This window comes from Myxine glutinosa, chromosome 13 (genome assembly GCF_964187855.1).
Source record: "Myxine glutinosa chromosome 13, kmMyxGlut1.1, whole genome shotgun sequence".
NCBI classification, from domain to species: Eukaryota; Metazoa; Chordata; class Myxini; order Myxiniformes; family Myxinidae; genus Myxine; species Myxine glutinosa.
The window spans coordinates 40522144-40543921 of record NC_136273.1 but is presented as its reverse complement, the minus strand read 5'-3'; the positions used below and the strand labels follow the sequence as shown (position 1 = coordinate 40543921).

The following is a 21778-nucleotide window of genomic DNA, read 5'->3' as shown; positions in this document are numbered from 1 at the left end:
GTCTACCATCGTGGACCTGGAGCTCCTAATGTGCCGCTTCATCCTTTCTCTCCATGAGGGAGACTTCCTGCTGTATGTGCAGGTCTGTAATGAGCTGTGCTCCTGGTTCCATGTGATGGACCACACAAACTATGCTCGTTGGCTATCAGTGCATGTGCGGGATATGGTCCAGTTGCCTGAGAAGCACCCACAGTTGTATGCTGAGTTTCTCAAGGGGAACTTTGTTGTCCAGAGGTCACCTCACAAGTTCAGCCTCATTGGCAAGGACCAATCTCATAAGCAGTCAAACAAGAACCTTCAGGCCCATGGTGGTGCAGTTGGTCTGTATGAAAACCCTGAGGCCCTCACTCTTTTCATGCTAGCAGGTCCCGACTGCTCTCGATGTATCGAGGAGTTTGAGACTGTGTTGGACACTGCAAGCTCACGCACTACCCATCACGAAGAAGCAAGTGCTTTGCAGACTAAGTACAAGAAAGATGTTCTGTCATTTGTGGAGATAGCTGAACAGCTAGGTAATCCCTTTGCCAATGGCCATGAGCTTGTGGCTCTACACACACAGGACGTCATGAAAGATGAAGTTGTTGCATCGCTTGCCCAGCTTCATAACCTTGGAAAAGATCTGCATGCCAAGTTTGTAACACAGACTCTAGACCAGGACACTTTGCCAATAACAAACACTCTCAAACGCCAAAATGTCCTCACATTTGCCAATCGCCCTGTTACCACCAAAAAGGGAGGCACATCAGGCAGTGCTCAGAGAAACTCTTCCCTCATAACCAAGCTTTTCCTGTCCTTGCAGTCTCGACCTGATGCAGACATGGAAGAGTTCTTCCGGTATGAGAATCAGAGAGAACCACCTAGTCTCTCAAACCAAGGATCACTCAGGTCTGGCAAAAAGTCGGACATTCTAGAGCACCTAAAGGCACCCACTGGTCGCTCAGCTGCAGCCAAAGCAGCCACAGTTGTGGTACTTGACATGGCAGCTGTTGTTCACATGGTGCGGCCGACCTCAGCACACACATTCACTGATTATGTGTCACAGCATTTGGTGCCATTTGTGGAGTCACAGGTAACTCCAACTGTCACACGGGTAGATGCTGTCTGGGACACCTACCCAGAGGACAACCTCAAAACCCTGACACACCATCGTCGTGGCTTAGGCCCATGTACCAGGATTGGGGATGGCCAGACCCATATTCCAAAGAAGGACTGGAACACTGGGTTCCTCAAGAATACTGACAACAAGAGGGAACTGTTCCCCTTCGTGAGTGCACAGCTTGTAAAGCAGGATCTGGGTGGGAGACTTCTCCTCAGCACCAACAAGGAGAGTGTTCTCTCCAACAAACAACATGACGTGTCTGGTCTTCAGCCATGTAACCACACTGAGGCTGATACCAGGATACTGCTCCATCTTGCCCATGCAGCACACCAGCGCCACCAGGTTGCCTTGGTGCGCACAGTCGACAGTGATGTGGTCATCCTGGCCATTCACTTCTTTTCATCACTTGGGCTGTCCCAGTTGTGGGTCTGTCTCGGCAGTGGGAAGAAGATGCGTGACATTCCTATCCACACTCTCTCTGCCCAGCTGGGACCATCAACGTGCCTGGCACTGCCACTATTCCACGCGGTCACAGGCTGTGACACTGTGTCACACTTCCTGGGATGTGGTAAGAAGTCAGCCTGGTCAGCCTGGCAGAGCACACCAGGACTGACGGACACCCTTGTTGCCCTCACCAGTGAACCCCAAGAGCTCAGCCCACAGTCCCAGCACATGCGCACTCTAGAGCGCTTTGTTGTAGTCATGTACAGCAAGGGCTGTGGTCTGGAAAGAGTCAATGAGGCGAGGCTTCAACTCTTCACAAGTGGGAAGAAGACACTAGAGGCCTTACCACCAACACAAGCTGCTCTATATCAACACATCCGCAGAGCAATGCTGCAGGCCAGCTTCTTCTGGAGTCAAGCAACGTCTGTTTACCAGGACATCCCTGACTTCCATGACTGGGGGTGGCACAAGGACAGCAGTGGTGGGTGGTTGCCCTTCTGGACAACCCTTGAGGACAGCAGCAAGGCCTGTTCCATCCTTTTGCAGTGTGGCTGTGCGAAGTCATGCACAGGGAACTGCAAGTGCTGCAGAGCTGGCGTTCGTTGCACAATTTTGTGCAAATGCGAAGGTGGATGTGTGAACAATGACAATTCATGAATCAGTGTGACACCAGTCACAGCACGTGATATGATTGATACATTTATTGATTGATTGATTTACTATTAACTAGGGCATTGCCCGTACGTGGGTGCCCGTTCCTTGCCAAAAAAAAAAAAAAACGCTACCCGTACGCTCTACCCCGCCCGTACGCCCGTAAACAAAAAATAACAACGCTCTTCGCTTCCGCCCTTCGCTCTGACTGAATTGGGAGAAATAATGCGCATAAGAAATCGAATTACGTACCGTAATGGCGGTCAGCTCGTAACGCGCACACTGTCCGGAAGTTCGCATATCGCATATCTATCTATCTATCTATTAATGCCCAATTATTCAATTATCGCCAACGTATTTTGGCTTTTTGCAATTTAATCGCAAGGAAAAGTAGAAAGAGAAGAGGGAAAAAAAGAAAAGCCTTGCCTTGCTGCAAACAGCTGCTGCAAACAACAACAACATGGAAGGCTGCACTGTCCGGAAGTTGGCATATCGCAGTTACGATTATTTTAGTGTTAATGGCCAATTATTCAATTAGCGCCAACGTATTTTGGCTGTTTGCAATTTAATCGCAAGGAAAAGTAGAAAGAGAAGAGGGAAAAAAAGAAAAGCCTTGCATTAACGCATTAACGCTTGCATTGCATTAACGGTTCGGCACACGTGATAGCTCGCTGCTCTCTGATTGGTTGAAGCGTTTTTTGGACATAGCTCGGTAGGTACTTGTCCGATTAATTACAAACCTTGAAAAGGCACATCCTCGGGTCCCCAGCAATATACCTGGCAAGTTTCAAGTATATCGGACCCGTGGTTGTCGAGAAACAGCGGTCACAGACAAACACACAGACACACAGACAGACACACAGAGATTACTGGCATTATAGATAGATATAGGTAAATTAATTAATTAATATTAACATAGTGCTTAATGGTTATTAGCCTGATTTTGTTGATCAATAAAGGATACCTTGATCTCTTGGTTTTACTTGTTTTACTTCCTGATTTATGACTTTAAGTGTCAAAGTTATGCAAAATTTATTATAATATTCACCGGCGGCCATATTGGATTTTCCAATTTGGCGATCCCTGTCAAGGCTACTGTCAAACAGACATCAGATTTAGAATCAGTGAGGTCCAAAACCCTAGAAAAGTGCTTTTAATTGTAATTATGTGACTTTTGGTTGGCTAGTAACGGAAAAGTCAGTTTTTGAGTGGCGGCCATTTTGAAGTGTCAAATATGGCGCTCCCATTGAGAATTGGCTTTGGCTCCCGGCAGATTTGAATTCAGCAGGTCACAAACTACAAGTGTGCCAAGTTTCATGCTTGTAGACAAATTTGCACAATCCCCCCTTAAAATCCCCCTAACAGACCAGACTACTTCTAGCCTCTCCATAAGGGCCCCCATTTGTATCATAAAAAGGTCCGAATCCACCGGTGGCGCTGCTACGGTCGCGGGCGCTGTCGCCGCAGCCATGTGCGGGGCGCCATTTTGCGCGCCCGTAACCTCGTGCGCGAGAGTGCCATTTTGCGCACCTGGAACCCCCTCAACCACCTCCTCCATATACATTTCCCCGAGGTCCTGGGTCGATTCTACCCCGACTATTTCTCCCACCGACATCCCGTCGCCTTGATCAGCCATGGCGTGATTTCAAAATTCGGGTTTTTGTAAAACAAAAGCAAATTTCGGCTACTCCAAATTTTGACCCAATTTTTTTTTTTCTAGCTGTTTTAAAAATTTGGTTCGGGCCTCGTATCTCACTCCCCGACACCAATTGTTACGGTACGCGGTTAAGGATGTTATATTTGCCGAGCGGAGGCTCGACCGAACCGAACACATTATATTTGCCGAACCGAACAGTTGTTCCCCGACTAAACCCGATTCACCCAAACGTTGGCCGTATCGCGCCACAGATATTCAATGGGGACAAAGACTAAGACGACGAATGCAAAGAGGAAGGAGAAGAAGACGTACAGAAGAGTAACGGGGTTTATTATTATTTACACACACATAAGCAAAAAGAGCAGTCACGGGTATTTACAGCGGACATGAACATGCAGGTGACACAGTGAAAATTACGAGCTTATACAGACTTAGTTACTACCCAGGACAGCATGAACAAAACAAACTCACGTACGCAAATGGGGAACTTGCAGGCAGGAATGGCTGGAAAGGATGAGCAGGTGGGATCACAGGGCACAGCGAGCAGGTCCACTCCGGGCGGGAAGCGGGGAGCCGGCAGCTCCTTGTATTCCGCTTTACAGCGCACGCCGGCAGCTCCTGGTATTCGGCTTTACAGCGCACACCGGCAGGGTCACTCGCTGCCCCGTCAGGGCTTCACACGGCTGGTTGAAACGGGGCTGGACTCATCTGCCGTATCTCTTTGCAACTCGTTCGTAAAAGTTCCTCTGCTTTCTCTTGGACCCTTTCTTTGTCGTGTACCTCTCCACGCAGCTCAGCTCGTATTCCCTTCCTCTCACTTCTCTCCAGCGCGGGACTGACACGCCCTCCTCGGTTTTGGTACTGCCCTCCTCCCCCGTGCTCTGTTTCGTGACGTTGTATGGTAATCCCACGGGCTTGTCTCCTTATTTGGGCATCGCGCCGATGGCACGCCCCTCGTGGCGAGCCACGGGCTTGTTTCCTTATTTGGGCATGGGGCTGCACAGCCCCGCCCTTCGTGGCGCGCCCTGGGCTTGCCTCTCCCGGGCGACCCCGCCCCTCCTGTTCAAACAGAGCACGGAGCACATATTCACTATAGCAGCGAAATGAGAGGGCGTGCACCCCACGCTTGTGAACTGCTTTACCCGCAGATGGAGAGTTTGGCTGGGAAATGGAAGTATTGAAGGGGAGCTATTCTTAATTGATTCGATGCAATGGAGTATTATTCTAATGGAAGACAAGGCCTTACTCTAAAACACATAATAAGATATAAGCTACTGAACAAGGGTTTTATCGGGTCCTGCAATGTGGTGTTTCATGGAATAACTACCGAGACGCCCTTTTTACCTTTACACAACTCTGGAGGCAGGAGGGGCCATATCCAACCAAGGTTACACAACAATTTACCACTACAATACACACAATCAAAAAAATGCAATCCTCATATCCGCAACAATATATATATATATATATGTGTGTGTGCATATGTGTGTATGTGTGTGCATGTGTATCGATGTACATTTGTCTGTACGTGTGTGTGTGCGTGTATGTGTGTGTATATATATGTGTGTGTGTGTGTTTTTGTGCATGTGTATATATGTGTGTCTGTATGTGTATATGTGTATATGTGTGTGTGTGTGTGTGTGTGTGTGTATATGTGTGTGTGTATGTGTGTGTGTGTATGTATGTGTGTGTGTGGGTGTACATGTGTGTATGTGTATATATATCTGTGTGTATATGTGTGTATGTGCATATGTGTATGTGTGTGCATGTGTGTCGGTGTACATGTGTGTGTTCACGTGTGTATGTGTGTGTATATATGTGTGTACGTGTATATATGTGTGTGTCTGTATGTATATATATGTGTGTCTGTATGTGTATATATATATGTGTGTGCATGTGTGTGGGTGTACATGTGTGTGTACGTGTGTGTGTGTGTGTGTGTGTGTGTATGTGTATGTATGTATATGTGTGTATGTGTATGCATGTGTGTGTGTGTGTCTGTGTGTGTGTATGTGTATATGTGTATGTGTCTGTGTGTGTATATGTGTATGTGTGTGCATGTGTGTGTATCCATATGTGTATGTGTATATGTGTGTATGTGTATATGCATGTGTCGGTGTACATGTGTGTACATGTGCGTGCATGTGTGTGTGTGTGTGTGTGTGTGTGTGTGTGTGTGGATGTGTATGTGTGTTTGCATGTGTGTGTATATATGTGTATTAGGGTGGTGCTCAAAATAATTTTTTTATAAATATTTACTGGGACATGGCTTTATGTTGTTCCTTTTGTTCCAAAATGAAAAGTCACCAAATATGAAAGCAATCTGATTTTATTTAGGGGTGCCACATCAGCCTTCAAACTAAAGGTGTCTACAAAACTTTTCTATATATGGATCGAAAGCAAAACCAGAAGTTTGTTTTATGAAAATCCACCCTCCACTCACTTTCTTTGTATTCTAGCAAACACAAGTTACAATAGCTGCACAAATAGCACTATATTGCTATGAAAACTCAAATTCAATGATAACAATCCAAATGTTCAGTTCATAAAATGAAGAGACACCATATCACATAATATTAAAAAACCCAAATATAATGAGAAATGTAACTCCTATTTCTGGGCCTGTTTCACCACTGTTGCCTTCTTGGCATCGGGGTACATCTTCCTGTGAGCAGCAACAACTTGGAGCAGAGCTTGCTTTTGCTCTTCATCCTTTGTAAGGAGCTTATTGTAGTCTTGTATCAATGCGACACCCCTTTCTGCCCTGTCGTTCACCACGACTAAGCCACTGGCGGCTTTCTTTGCTTCCTGAAAGCTGGTTTCTTGCTCCCATGAACCAGGATCCTTATCCATCCAATCAGTTGGGGTCCCTAGGATGCTGAAGAAATGCTTGGTGTGTTTTGTTATGAGGCCAGCGATTGACAGGGCGGTTCCTCGTTTGATAGCTGGTCTCTTTGGAGAGGGGTTTTCACCGTCATTTTTCAATGCTTCAATCATATTGATCTTGCTTTCTTTATCAATTCTGGTGTCAAAGAATGCAAATGCCACTAGTACTGGGCTCATGTACCACGTGTGGCGGCCAAGTGCCTTCAAGGCTGCCTGAGCCATCTTCTGATTGATTTGTTCAAACTTTTCCAACTTCTTGAAGAGGTTAATGTCATTCAGGGGAGCCTCAATAGCTTGTGGAGCCCGAAACCAAGCCTGTACATACACAAGGCAGACAAAAATGTTGAAGGCTCGGAGTTCTCTCGCCTCTCGAAGTGTCAAGTGGAACTCTGACCGAAACATGAATACCTGTAGTGAATATAGTGCTGTTGCCATCCATCTGGCTCTGTGCATTGCTCCTGGAGCCATGATCCGGATTCCACGAGGTGGGATTCCTCCCATGTAGATGACAGTCAGTTCTAGGAGTTCACGATAATCATCTCGTGGCTGCTGATCTTTCAAACACACAAGAGCAAATTCCAGAGCTTCATCCATCATGTCATTGTTCTGTGCAAACTCAGCTGCCGTATCAGGATCTGTGAATCCATTTTTTGGTTGGTGATGGGCAATGGACGGCCACTCCGCCTGAAACCGCTTAAAAAGCTGGATGTCAGGGCCTGATGAAGGACCGAAAAGAGTGGTGAAAACATCTCCCAGAATGATTTCATGCGCATGATGGCGGCAAGCCAAATGAAGTAGTTCAGTCTGTAGCTTCTTTTCAATGAGGACAGCAGCCCCTCCACGAACACCTGAATTGCTGGCCGTTGTGTCAAAAGACAAAGCCTTCACCTTGCCCACAAGGTTCCAGCTCTTCAGTGTGTCCACTACAGCGGTTACCATAGCTTCTCCTCCCCCGTCAGGTAACTTGGGAACATTCAACAGCTGCTCCATTCCATGGTACTGGTTGGACACAAGGATTGGAAGACGATCCACCTTCACATGCACAAAATCTCCAGTGACATCGGGAAGAAGCTTTCCATCCCAATGGACCACTAAAGGACCCTGCACATTATGATGAAATGCTTCTTTTATTTCGTCCATGGTTTTGCATCGATGCATCATGCGATTCCGCCGCACTGTCCATCGGTTCAGTGCCAGCTCTGCAGGATCCCATCCTACTGCTCTACAAATGGATGCCAAGTTGTGGACAGCCATTCGGTCACTTGTTTTCGTACGATCCAAAGAAGCTGCGACTTCAGGAGTGACAATGTTGATAGGCCTTCTTTTCTTGGGACGAGATATCCCACCATCAGATGATGAAGAACCAGCCTGTGCCGTGGTCTCAGAGTCAGAGTCTGAGTCTGTGACTTCCATAGCAGTAGCACCCTTCATGACCATTTCCTGTCTCTTATTTTCCTTCTCTGCCTTAGTCTTCTCCTTTTCTTCCCTTTCTTTCTTTCGCTTCGTTTTTGCTTCCAACACAGTGTCTACAGATCCCATTGAAGCCTTCCTCTCTGAGAATTTATTATTATTTAATGTATATTTACTATATATTTATTTTTAATATTATATTTAATGTATATATATAGTTATGTATTTATTTTGTGTATATACAGCCCAAAAAATGGGAATTCCTATTTTTGCATGGGGGAAAATTCATCACTGATGTGGCACCCCTAAATATTATTGGATTCCATTCAAAATTTGGTGTGGTTTCCTTTGACACCAAGAGGAACAAAAATAGACCATGTCCCGGAGAAAATCTGCATTTTGATTTTTTGAAGCCCACCCTAATGTGTATGTGTATATGTGTGTATATGTGTATGTGTGTCGGTGTACGTGTGTGTGTGTGTGTGTGTGTGTGTGTGTGTGTGTGTGTGTGTGTGTGTGTGTGTGTGTGTGTGAATAAGAGAGACCGAATTGTGAGATACAGAAATGAAAAAACGAGGTGTGTGTGTGTGTGTGTGTGTGTGTGTGTGTGTGTGTGTGTGTGTGTGTGTTATTGTGAAACAGGTGCAGCATCTAACTCAATATGTCGAAATGTCACACATGTCCATGCCCGTGGGATTCCCACGGGTGACCCCACTAGTATTTGTTATATTATATCACCTTTATCTATCAATATTGTTGAAATGAAGATCAAATAGCTGTATGTTGAAATATGTTGTAAAAGTCAAAACTTTTCATGGGGTGTACTTACTTTTTCACGTGACTGTATCTGGGCTATTCAGGGGAGATATAACTGAAAAGGGGAATACAGTTCAACCTACCTCTGATCTACAAAAATGAACTTTCCATCAACAGCATGTCTTGTTACAAACTCCGTTGGTCGCACGCGTACGCCTCCAGGACTCCCGGAACCTGGAAACTCGAGCCCGGCACAGGCTGGAGGAGGGTGTAGTTGTGCGATGGCCACTAAACAACTGAGGGTCCAGGCATCTGCGTCTGGCTCAGATGCTACGTTTCCCTGTGCAGGTGGCCAACTCTTCAGGTAACCCGTACAGTGGATGGTGCAGTAGTTACGGCGCTCTGTCATGAACAGCGTATCATTGCATGTTATTTATTATATTATTATTATTTTCATTATCTATATAAATAAGTGAGATGTTGCACATGACGTCATTATATCGCAAGTGCAATGTCGTCCGCCATGTTGAGAAGGTGGTATATGTTTAGCGGGTGGAGTGCAATGAAACACGGGTCGCTCACATTGAACATGAGACTCACATTATAGATTGGACATGATACTTGACCGGCCTTTCAAATTTCACTGCACATGTATTGTATGTGTATGCACACTTGGTGTGGCTCTCGCTGTATAAAAATATCATACCTCAAAACGCCAAATTACATTACTTGATGTCGTCAGTCATGGGAGAGGAAGGGAGATGGGAATATCCTATTTTAGATTTCGAGATATTATCGCCCACCAGGACTCTTGAATGATTTAAATCATATCTTATAGATCGTACATTCACTGTAAATAATTCTTGTGATTTATCTGACCACATTAATCCACCTGTCGTTGTTACCATGTGCTCGCAAAGTGAAAAGCGAGGTTAAGCGATCGGGTGCATGCGTTTGTGTGGCGTACGTACGTACATGTCTGCATTAAAAAAAAAAAATTCTCAGTAAACGTTGGTCCGATTGACACAAGATTTTGCACCATAGGAGCGACTCCTCCTGTAGAATTTTCAGTGATACCTATGACGTCATAGGTCACGTGGTACGGACGCCATCTTGGAAAAATGTTGCACCTTTATATCTCCGAAACCTCTCAATGGGAAAAATTGAAACACGGTTTCATGGGGAATAAGATATGTTCAAGAGGTTTTCATCGGTGCCTTCATTATGGCGTCCTAATAATTTGACAAGTACAACGCTTGATCCGATCAGTATGAAATTTTTATTTTCTTTGCAACTGTTAGTCCAATGGACGCAAAATTCTCACCATAGAAATATAACTCATCTATTATGTTCATCATCCTGTAGAATTTTTTAAATGACAATCATGACGTCATATGTCACGTGGTACTAGCGCCATCTTGGAAAAAACGAAAAACGTTGCACCTCTATCTCCGAAACCGCTCCATGGAAAAAATGGCGTCATTGGTGCCTTGATTATGACGTCATAATTCGACAAGTGCAACGTTTAGTCCGATCAGTTTGAAATTTATTTAGTTTGATCTACACAACAATTATATTGGAGATAGTAAACATATTATATCATTGGTCACATGGTCTGGCAGCCATATTGGATAAAATAAAATAAAAACCTTAAAAAACAAGAGTTGGCTGACACCAAGTTGACTGTGTGGGATAAGTATTCTGTGAATACCATCTATTCCTTAGGGATCAATAATTGATCCACTATCGATCTCTCATTATCTGCATCCACTTGGTACAATCTGATGAAATCACTAAGTCAATTTTTATTGTTTCGCAGATGAAACACAGATCTACCTGTCCATAAAACCTGACGATGTGCTGTCTTCTACAACTGTGGATTGATGTCTCGCCAAAACTCCAAAATGGATCTTCATGAAATTCTTTAACCTCCATATTGTCAAGACCAACATGCTGATCTGTGGGTCTTCATCAGTACTCGCAAAGCTTGACACCTCAGATCGTGAAACTTGAGGATGATCACCTGATCACTGTTACTTTGGTCTCTAACTGAAGATGTCCCAATGAACCCAAGTAAATCCCTTATTCCACACATCGCTAAAATCTGCAAATCTGCTTTTTTCCATTTGCACAATGTTTCCCAAATCACATCATGCCTGAATCATGAGAAGACAACTGAAACTTTGGTTTACACTCTCATAACATCACGTTTGAACGATTGCAATTCCCTGCTTGGTTGTCTGCTTCTTCTGTCAGACATTCGCAACACGTACGGCATACAGCAGCCAGGCTCGTGGTTCAGGTTGGGAAATTCAACCTTCTCATGTGTGACCTATGACGTCATGATTGTCATTAAAAAAATTATACAGGATGATGAACATAATAGATGAGTTATATTACTATGGTGAAAATTTTGTGTCCATCGGACTAACAGTTGCAGAGAAAATAAAATTTTCATACTGATCGGATCAAGCGTTGTACTTGTCAAATTATTATGACGTCATAATGAATCATTACACTTCTCACGGTACTCTACTAGCTTCAGCAGATCAAGGAGATTTGTGCTCTACAGTGTTCAAGTATATAATTCAATTTAAATAAATTAAAGATTTTAAATGTCGTATAAATAAATAAAATCCGGAATTTATCGCCATTGTTGCAGTGTCTATTAAACCACCTTATCTGACACGTTACATTAGTTCTCCGTGCCTGTCGTTTGTGTCCTTTATGACGTCCTTAAAAACAGTAATTTCCTGTTTGGAATAATTTTTCATTTTGTTTACCTGCCAGACAGGCAAACGACCTAAATAATTACCTTACTCATCTCAATCTAATTTTGCACATGAGATGGGGGTTCACATGGTCAGGTCATGGGCATGACAAAATAATTCAGTTCTTCCCAACCCTTCCACCTCCTAACCCCCCATTCCCATCCCCATGAGGATGGGTAGATTTAGATTTTTGAATTTCGCCTGTGGACATGGCACAGTGCACATGATTTACTTACCCCTGCCAGAGAAAGGGGGTATTACTGCGTCGCAGGTTGGCGTTTGAAGTTTCGCCACATTTGGCGACATTTGGCCACCCACACACAAACCTTCTTTTATTTTGTTTTTCATATATTGTTTGCATCATAATCCTTCCTGGGGAGTTCCCTGAATCCACCGTTTATGGTTTCATTGAAATCCGCTAATCTTTTCTCAAGTTATAGCATGACAAACAGACAGATAGATAGACAGACAAAGCTCATTTTATAATACAGATATAATCATATTTATATGAGAAAATATAATCGGTATTTAAAATTCCAAAATAACAATGTTTTTTATTTTTACCTTCACCACCTAAGGTGGATGTAGGTTATGTTTCCATGCCTTTCTGTCTATCTGTTTATTGGTCTGTCTGTGAGCAGGATATCTCAAAGTTATGCACGGATTTGGACAAAACTTGGTGGACAGGTTCGGTGTTTGACAAGGACAAATTGATTCGATTTTGTTGAAAATCCTTTCTTTTTTTTTTAAAGAAAGAGGATTTTAGTGAAATTTAAAAAAAGTGATTCTTCACCATTGAGTGACGGCGTCAAAAACGATATATCGCATGATATTTCAAAAAGTTGTGGACGAGTTATGACTAAACTAGGTGGATGAGTTGGTTCGGTGATAATAACAAGCGGATTAGATTTTGGTTCAGGTCCGGATGTAGATCTGCCCTATCAATGGGATACAAAATGTACACTGTACATCCTCATGGAGATATGTGCACTACTGAGTGCCGTTCTGTTTTTTTTATTTATTGTTTTTGAGTTCTTCTGGTAGGGAAACATGGTTGTAAGGTGAGGAATGAACAAACACAGACATTTACCTTTTGACGAGCCCTTCAAACAGACATCACAATCATGACACAGGTATCCAATCACCGATCCATATCTCAGCTACATAGCATTCCGCCATTCCTATCAATATCCATATCTCTCTCCATCCCCTTTAATTCTAGATACCTACAGTCACGTGAAAAAGTAAGTACACCCCATGTAAAGTTTTGACTTTTTCAACATATTTCAACATACAGCTATTTGATCTTCATTTCAACAATATTGATAGATAAAGGTGATATAATGTAACAAATATCATGAAACATTTACATTTTGTAGTCCATTGTATAATTTAAATAAACATAAATGCAAATTTCGCATGTGGAAAAAGTAAGTACACCCTTGGCTCTAATAGGTGGTATTGCCCCCTTTGGCAGAAAACCTCAAGTACGCGTTTCTTATAACTGTCTACCAGTCCCTGACAACGACTGGGAGAAATTTTTACCCACTCCTCCATGCAGAATTCTTTCAGCTGTGCGATATTTGAGGGGTTTCTTGCATGCACAGCTCGTTTCAAATCCCCCCACAACATCTCGATGGGATTTAGATCCGGGCTTTGACTTGGCCATTCCAGAGCCCTCCATTTCATTATTTTCAGCCATTCTTTGGTGGATTTACTGGTATGTTTAGGGTCATTGTCATGTTGCAAGGTCCACCTTCGGTTGAGCTTCAACTTTCCGACAGATGGCCTCACATTATCCTCAAGCACCCTCTGGTACAATGAAGAATTCATATTGGATTCTATGATGGTGAGCTGCCCAGACCCTGATGCAGCAAAGCTGCCCCAAACCATAATATTTCCACCACCATGCTTTACACTTGGTATCAGGTTATTGTGGTCAAATGCTGTCTTTGGTTTTCGCCAAACATGTCTTCTGGTACTGTGGCCAAATAGCTCTACTTTTGGCTCATCTGTCGAGAGCACATTGTTCCAGAAGTGCTGGTCTTTGCCTAGGTGTTCATTGGCAAACTTTAGTCTTGCCCTGATGTTCTTTCTGGACAGCAAAGGTTTCCTCCTGGCACACCTCCCATGTAGATCAAATTTGTGCAGCCTCTTTCTGATGGTGGACTCGTGCACTTTGACATCAACAGTGGCAAGAGCTACCTGTAGGTCCCGTGATGACATTCTGGGGTTCTTAGAGACTTCTTTCAGCATCTTGCGGTCTGCTCTCGGGCTGAACTTGCTGGGGCGGCCTGGCCTGAACAAGTTGGCAGTTGTTTGGAATCTTCTCCACTTGTAGATGATCTTCCGGACAGTCGAATGATTGATTTCAAATTGTTTGGAGATCTTTTTAAATCCCTTCCCAGACTCGTAGGCATCGATAACCTTCTTTCTGAAGGCCTCAGAGAGCTCTTTTGATCTAGGCATGGTGATGCCGCACACTTCAACAACAAAGACAAACCAAACTAAATGTCTGAGGTTTAAATAAGACAGGTTCCTCCAAGATCCTCTCTAACGATGTTCTAATCATTTGCACCTGAGCTGGTGCACCTGATTCTAATTTTAGGTATTTATAAGTAGTGATAAATGTAGGGGTGTACTTACTTTTTCCACATGCGAAATTTGCATTTATGTTTATTTAAATTATACAATGGACTACAAAATGTAAATGTTTCATGATATTTGTTATATTATTTCACCTTTATCTCTCAATATTGTTGAAATGAAGATCAAATCGCTGTATGTTGAAATATGTTGAAAACGTCAAAACTTTACATGGGGTGTACTTACTTTTTCACGTGACTGTATCTAACTGAAATTTAAACCTATCTAGTGTGTCTACTGCCACATCCTTTCCAGGTAGACCTGTGCATGCATTCACCACTCCCAGACAGAAAGACCCTTGCCTTGCTTGCCCGAACTCTGATACTTTGGCTTCTGGGCCTGTGAATTTGTGCTGAAAAAACTCCTTTGTGCTTATTTTGTCTACACCTCAAACACCTTTGATCCTTCCTCCACAGTGTTGGGTTGTTCCAGATCTACCTGATCTTCAATATCCCGATGTCAGTGTGTTTATCATCTACCTTGTAACATTTAGCTCTTTCGTAATCCCAAATAACTATATTTAAATTATGCTATACAACACAATGGGTCACCCTACCTTTTTTCTTTGAAGTGTTTGGGACAAAATCTTTTTCTTCAATCTTTATGGATGTTGGAGGCAGTTGAGGTGCAGGAAGAGGTGATGGTGGAGGGCCAAGCATTAATGAGCTGGGAGCTGGTGGGCAAGCACTTGATGGGCAAGAAGCTGACGGGCCAAGAGTTGGTGTTCCTGATGCTGGAGAACCGGTGACCGGAGGCAGAGGTCGTGGGGGGCCAGGTACTGATAGGCCAGGAATCAAGGGGCCAGGATTCCTACCACATTTCATACGGCAAAAGAAAGATCGACGAGCACCAGGTGAGAGACGGCCAGGACCAAGGGGTAGATCATTATGAACAGGAAGTCCAGCTGTGGTGGATGGTCGACATAAAAGGCAAAGATAAACAAGCTAAGTTTGGAACATATAAAGCAACATTATGAAGAAATGGAAAGGTGGAAAGTGAATCACAGGTAGAAAGTATGGCGAAGGAATGAAAGCTTGGAGAAATATTTACTTCTTCAATTCTATTTCAGCTCCTTCATGAACCTTACATAATTGTATATTTAAAAGCTGCAATATATTATTAATTTATATACCCCCAAAAATGGTATCTAACCATTCACTTACTCACTCACGATTCCGGAAAAATCCCAAAACTGTCCATAAATGAAAATATTCGCAAACAAAAGTCAGCCGGTGGATCCTCACTCTTTCGGCAGAAATAGGGGCGGAGCCTGGACTGCACCAGTGGTGCATCACTCCTTCAGCCGAGAGAGGGTGGAGCTTCGGCTGCGCATAAATTAAGAGCTCATACTGCTCACTCATAGTGTAGCAGCATAGCAAACCTGTTGTGCATTTTGTGATACAAGCACCAAATTTGGCACAAATGTACATTAATATGTTGCGAACATTTTCAGATATTGGGCCACTTGAAATTCTCTCTTTATGTCCGCCATATTGGATTTCAAAATGGCCGCCACTTGAAATCTACATTTGCTATTATCTCTGGACGTAATGCAGCTATTGACTTGATTCTGGTATCTAAATGTATGTTTTTGGGGGCAAGGAATCCAATGGTACCAATTTCAACTTAATATTATCTATCACAGTCTGTTATATAATTTTATTTGGAAATTATCTAGGCAAATATTGGATTCAACACAATACTTTGAAAAGAATGTCTTAGTTCTGTAAATGTCTTAGGTATAATACTGACATGCTACATGGTCTAGTATTTGAGGCTAGGTGTACTGGTATCTGAGGCTAGGTATATACCGGTACTGAAGATACGTGTACATAAACAGTGTCATGTAACAAGTTCAGCATTGCCACAAGTACATGTATGTTGTTGACTCATCGTCATGTGCAGTCCCCTTCACACACACAGAGGGCTGTGCACTGAAGGGCAGCCTTTTTGCACTTGCAGCGCCTCACACACCCTTTCTTGCACTTGCAAGAAACCAGCTCAATGCAGCTGTGAGCTGCCTCAGTTAGCCTGGTCCAGTAAGGTGTGTACTGTCCTTCTCCAGTCCTTGACCAACCCCAGTTGGTTGGTGGAGGGAGCTCTGGTGCTGGCAGCAGTATCTGACCCCACACATGTCCACCTTGATACACTGCCCTCTTGACATGTTCCTCCAGAGCTGCCTTCGTTGGAGGGATGAGCTGCACATTGTTCTTCCTTGCGAAGAGTTTCCTCCTGGCCTTGTCAATGTCTGTGCATTTGCTGGTTCGATCATACAACAGGATCACGAACCTCTCGATGATGCGCATTGCATCGTCTGGTATGTCACGAGGTGCAGAGGACAGCAGCAGCAGCGCCTCAGTGAGTTCTGGCAGTACCGTCCAGACTGCCCACGCAGTGTTCTTGCCATGTCTATGAAAACTAGACACAGTGTCGCATCCAGTTAGAGCGTGGAACATTGGCAGTGCACGAGCCTTCTCTCGTCCCAATCCAGCTGCTATTTCGTGTGCTGCTAGGTATCGGAAACTCTGGCCTGTTCCGAATGCCAGCCACAGTTTGTCTTCTGGTTGCAACTCCTGTGCCAGGGACACTGCCAGCACCACAACATCGGTGTGCATGAGCATGCAGCATCATCCCTATGTATATTGGAAGTGGGGTCTCCTGTGCAACACTGTGCCTGACACTGGTGGATGATGTGGTGCCACGTGTTCGCTTGTGTTTGATGCTGTTGAACTTCAGTATCTGAGCTGTGGCAATTGCTGCAGGGTTAGTGTCTGCCATCTGTTCCTTGATGCTGGGTCCCTCTAGGATCATACTGACTAGGGCAAGCAGCAACGGTGGCACAGATTCTTCTTGACATACTTCAGGGAATCCTGTGAAGGGCTTGGCTTCTCCAAACATGTGACGGTGAACAATCTGTGCAGCATGGGCAAGATGGACTGCATCACTATCACTGTCCAGCTCGCAGGCTTTGGCAAGAGCAGCACCGACATCTTCTTCAAATGCCATCAGGATGTCTCTCCCCTTGGTGTGTGCCCGCATGTCAGGAAACTGAGCCAACAGTCTCTGTTTCAGTCGTGTGGAGTGGACTCTCGTGTCGAGCTGGACTCCTAGCTGTTCCATTCTGGACTGATAGAGCTGGACAAGGTCAGCCAATCTGAATACTGGTGCCGTCTCCTCATCTTGTCTGGTTTCTTCAATGTAGAGGACGAGTTCAGCGAAGACAACTGCCGACATTGCTCGCTCTTGTTTTGTGTCCTGTGATCCTGTTGACTGGGCCTTTCTTGTGTGATTGTAAAGTCCTATCAAGCACCGTGGGTGATACTGGGCGTCCAACGCTATCATGTCCCCACCACTGAGATGGCCCAGCAGTTCTGTATCACCAAGAAGGGTTGCACAGGCACGCACCCGTTTGTCCATTTGGAATGTTGCAGCTTTCCGAAGACTGTCAGCCCCAGCAGGTTGTTCACAGAAGAAACAATTTTCTGGGACCTTCTTCTCTGTACTCGATGAGCGTGAATGTAACCTGGTGCGTTTGCATGCAGCTTGTTCCTCATCGCTCTCACATTCTTTCTTGAGTGCTCTCTTTTGTGCTCTCTGCAGTTTGGTGTTGTTGTACTGGAGCCTGCATGTCTGATGATATTTTGCACCGTGTGCAACCATCGCAGCTTCAATGCCATGACCATCATCGAGTCTTTCCAGGTGAAATGATCCTGGAAGCTCTCCAAGTTCACTGAATTTGACCAAGTTCTCTGCGAGTGAACTGTACCCACTCCCAATGTCTTTTCTCTTTGATTGGTCAGGTTTGGTCAGTGTCTCCGTCTTGTCCTCTTGACATATAAGGCATAACTTCCAGTCAGTTGTGGTGAGGTGCTGTGATGTTGATGGTGAAGTTCGCTCAACATCAGCTAGTCTGAAGCTCTTGGACATGGTGGAACTGTCTTCTGAATCTGCAACGATACAATGATATAATGTTAACATTTTGTTATATATATAATAGAGGGGTTTCCTCCGCCATACTAATGGAGAGGAGGATAATTCCTCTATATCGTAGAGCATTTAGCTTGGCACACTTAGGGAATTAGTTTTGTGAGATTATGCCGGAATTAAATTTTCACCCATACCGGAGGCAAGAAGAGAAATAAAATCACATGAGATTCTTTAGTTAAAAAATATTCCCAAATTTATTGAATATTTACAAAACATTTGAATTCATAAATTCTTACAATATTTACACAGCCAAGATTTAAATATAAATCAGTCTAAACTCTTATTAGGTTGGACAGTACATTTTCCAGACATACCCCGTTCTGTTAATTACAGCCTTCGTGTTAAATTCAGAACATGTCAAAACTGTCAGTGTGGAATACACACTTCACTCAAAATACTACTTTATATAAAACATTTCTAATTTAAAGCCTTATAGTAAGAATTTCAGATAAACCCCAAAAAAGTAAGACCAGGTTGGCTATTAGACAACCTGCCTCTGTCGTGCCCACCAGACAAGTGGTTTTAGCCAGCACACATGTGTATCAGGTAAGCTTGTGCTGAGTACATCATACCTGAACAACTCAGTGAGGCAGAACACAGCAGTGCACACCAGGGTGACCCCTTCAGTGCATAAACCAATTAACCTGTCCACTGCAGGGCATATAGAAATGAAGTTATTTTCTGCATATAATAATAATATAAGTTCAGTTCTATATAACAATTTCTGTTATCACCACTACCACTACAACTACCACTACTACAAGCTTTGTCTGGAATTTTGTGGACTAACAGACAAACAGACATACAGACAAGCTGGGATCAAAACATTACCTCCTTCCACCATTGAGTGTAGAGGTAAACATCATGGAAATTATATCATGCCCTAGATTTAATTCATGCTTACCCGTGTATTTGCTTCACTGGTTCACAAGGTCTTTTGCATCTATCTATAATTCCAGTAATCTCTGTCTGTCTGTCTGTACGTCTGTACGTTTGTTTGTTTGTCTGTGACCGCTGTTTCTCGACAACCACGGGTCCGATATACTTTTAACTTGCCAGGTATATTGCTGGGGACCCGAGGATGTGCCTTTTCAAGGTTTCATATTAATCGGACAATTACTTACCGAGCTATGTCCAAAAAACGATTCAACCAATCAGAGAGCAGCAAACGATCGCGTGTGCCGAACGTGGCGGGCACACTCTGCCTCGGATGGCACATTTGAGAGCGTATTCATTTATTTCACGTTTGCAAACTATGTTGGCGTTAAACTATGTTTTACAACTAATAAAAACGAATTTGCGATTCATTCGCTTTCCTGCGCGTTTGTGCACGCGATGGCGATTTCTTTACCAAACTCCGGAAGCCGTTCGCTTTGGACCAAACCATTGCATGTAAATAGAGGGGGGGGATTGTCACCACTCGCAAGCCGTTCGCTTTGGACCAAACCATTTCATGTAAATAGAGGGGGGGGATATAATTTTAGATATAGATATAGTACGGGCATGCCCTAGTATTTGTAATTCAGACTCTCGTCTTCATTGCTGACCACACAATGTTGTCTAGCTGAGCCCAGATTGTATGTAATTAACTCATTTATGTGGAGTCACAAGGTGATTTAAACACAGCCACACACAAAGAACACAGTTGATGTGGGTCAACACACATGCAGCCTCTCTACTCTTTTATTTGGGTCAGGGCTGTGATTAAAGACATGTAGTGGAGTCATGTTTGTAAACATTGTTAAAGACATGCTACAGTGCATTGTTAAGGAAACAAGACAGATGGAAGCCTATACAAGAAATTTCTGTACTCTAGAAACACAAAAGATGGCTTAAAGGGTCTAGGAAAAGGGGATTATGCATGTTTGGTATTTATTGACAATATGAATGTAATGTTACATAAAATATGCATATGAAAAACACAAATGAATGGGTCACTTTGTTTCCTAATGGGATATGAATTTATATTTTAGACTGCCAGTATATATGAGCTTGTCTGAGTTGTTACTAGTGATTTAGTATAGTTTATTTATTTATTTATATTTACAGAACTAAGACATTCTTTTCAAAGTATTGTGTTGAATCCAATATTTGCCTAGATAATTTCCAAATAAAATTATATAACAGACTGTGATAGATAATATTAAGTTGAAATTGGTACCATTGGATTCCTTGCCCCCAAAAACATACATTTAGATACCAGAATCAAGTCAATAGCTGCATTAAGTCCAGAGATAATAGCAAATGTAGATTTCAAGTGGCGGCCATTTTGAAATCCAATATGGCGGACATAAAGAGAGAATTTCAAGTGGCCCAATATCTGAAAATGTTCGCAACATATTAATGTACATTTGTGCCAAATTTGGTGCTTGTATCACAAAATGCACAATTCTTTTGAATATTTGGGCTAAGCCGCCCCACTATCATTCCTTATTTAATTGATTGATTTGTCTGCTTTGCAGAATACAAGCACAATCCACTACTAATGTATATTCTTTCTGAACAATTTACGCTCTCCGGCTTAATCTCACAGCGCCACAGAAAGGCGACAGTCTGTGGTAGTTTTGCATTGCATATAACTTTTAAAACTCCAACAATTAACAACCTTTGCGACCTGTATGGCATCCAATAAATGCGTAATCCTTTTTCTGTATTTATTCTTTCAATTTACTTTTTGCGTCTATCAACCTCTCCCTTGGGGCTCCGTCAGACGCAGACAGCTGTTCCTTGACCTTCCCAATATCCTTAGGGTGTAGAAAGTCAAACAGGCTCTGTCCGATCAATTCACCCTGATGGAGACACATATTGAGGGACATAAATAGATGCAGACACAGAGACCAAAATACAAAATCCACTGAAGAGAAATATGAAATGCACAATACGACAAGAAATATCGACAAGGGGGATACAATGCATTCAATAAATTTCAATTGTTCAATAAATTCAATAAATGGATTCAATAAATATTATAAATAAATAAATATTATAAATATTTATTATAAATAAATATTATAAATTTAAGAATAAATATTATAAATAAATTAATATTATAAATATTTATTATAAATAAGAATAAATATTATAAATAAATATTATAAATTTAAGAATAAATATTATAAATAAATAAATATCAATAAATGAATTCAATAAATGAAAATTCAAAATAAATTCAAATAAATTCTAAATGTTCAATAATTGGGTTACGTAGCTTCGATCTCTTATCAGCTTCTTTCCCCCATTCAAAGCTTCAACATGACTTGTCATAGACTCCATGAAGTTCGCTAAGTCCAAGGAATGTTGCTAACATTCCTTATTATCCAATCATGCCACCTGGAGCTTCATATGAACTTTCACCATCTTGTGCCCATGATCCAATCTTATTCCAGGTGACCTTCATTTATTTCATTTCCTTCTCGACAGTGCATCACCAGGTCTATCTTGGCCGTCCAACCCTTCTCTTCCGGTCAGTTG

General features: G+C 42.9%; 1 protein-coding gene across 2 annotated transcripts in view; it reads right to left on the bottom strand.

Annotated features, from left to right (window-relative positions):
• The window catches only part of BMAL1 (basic helix-loop-helix ARNT like 1), a 112799-nt gene that overhangs the window by 48356 nt on the left and 42665 nt on the right, over positions 1-21778 (bottom strand). For both annotated transcript variants that reach the window (XM_078767359.1, XM_068134297.2), the window contains 3 exons: positions 20979-21096; positions 14877-15224; positions 9047-9305 (listed from right to left, as the gene is read on the bottom strand). In XM_078767359.1, the coding sequence (XP_078623485.1) occupies positions 9047-9305; positions 14877-15224; positions 20979-21096 (725 nt within the window). The remainder of the gene's footprint in view (positions 1-9046; positions 9306-14876; positions 15225-20978; positions 21097-21778) is intronic.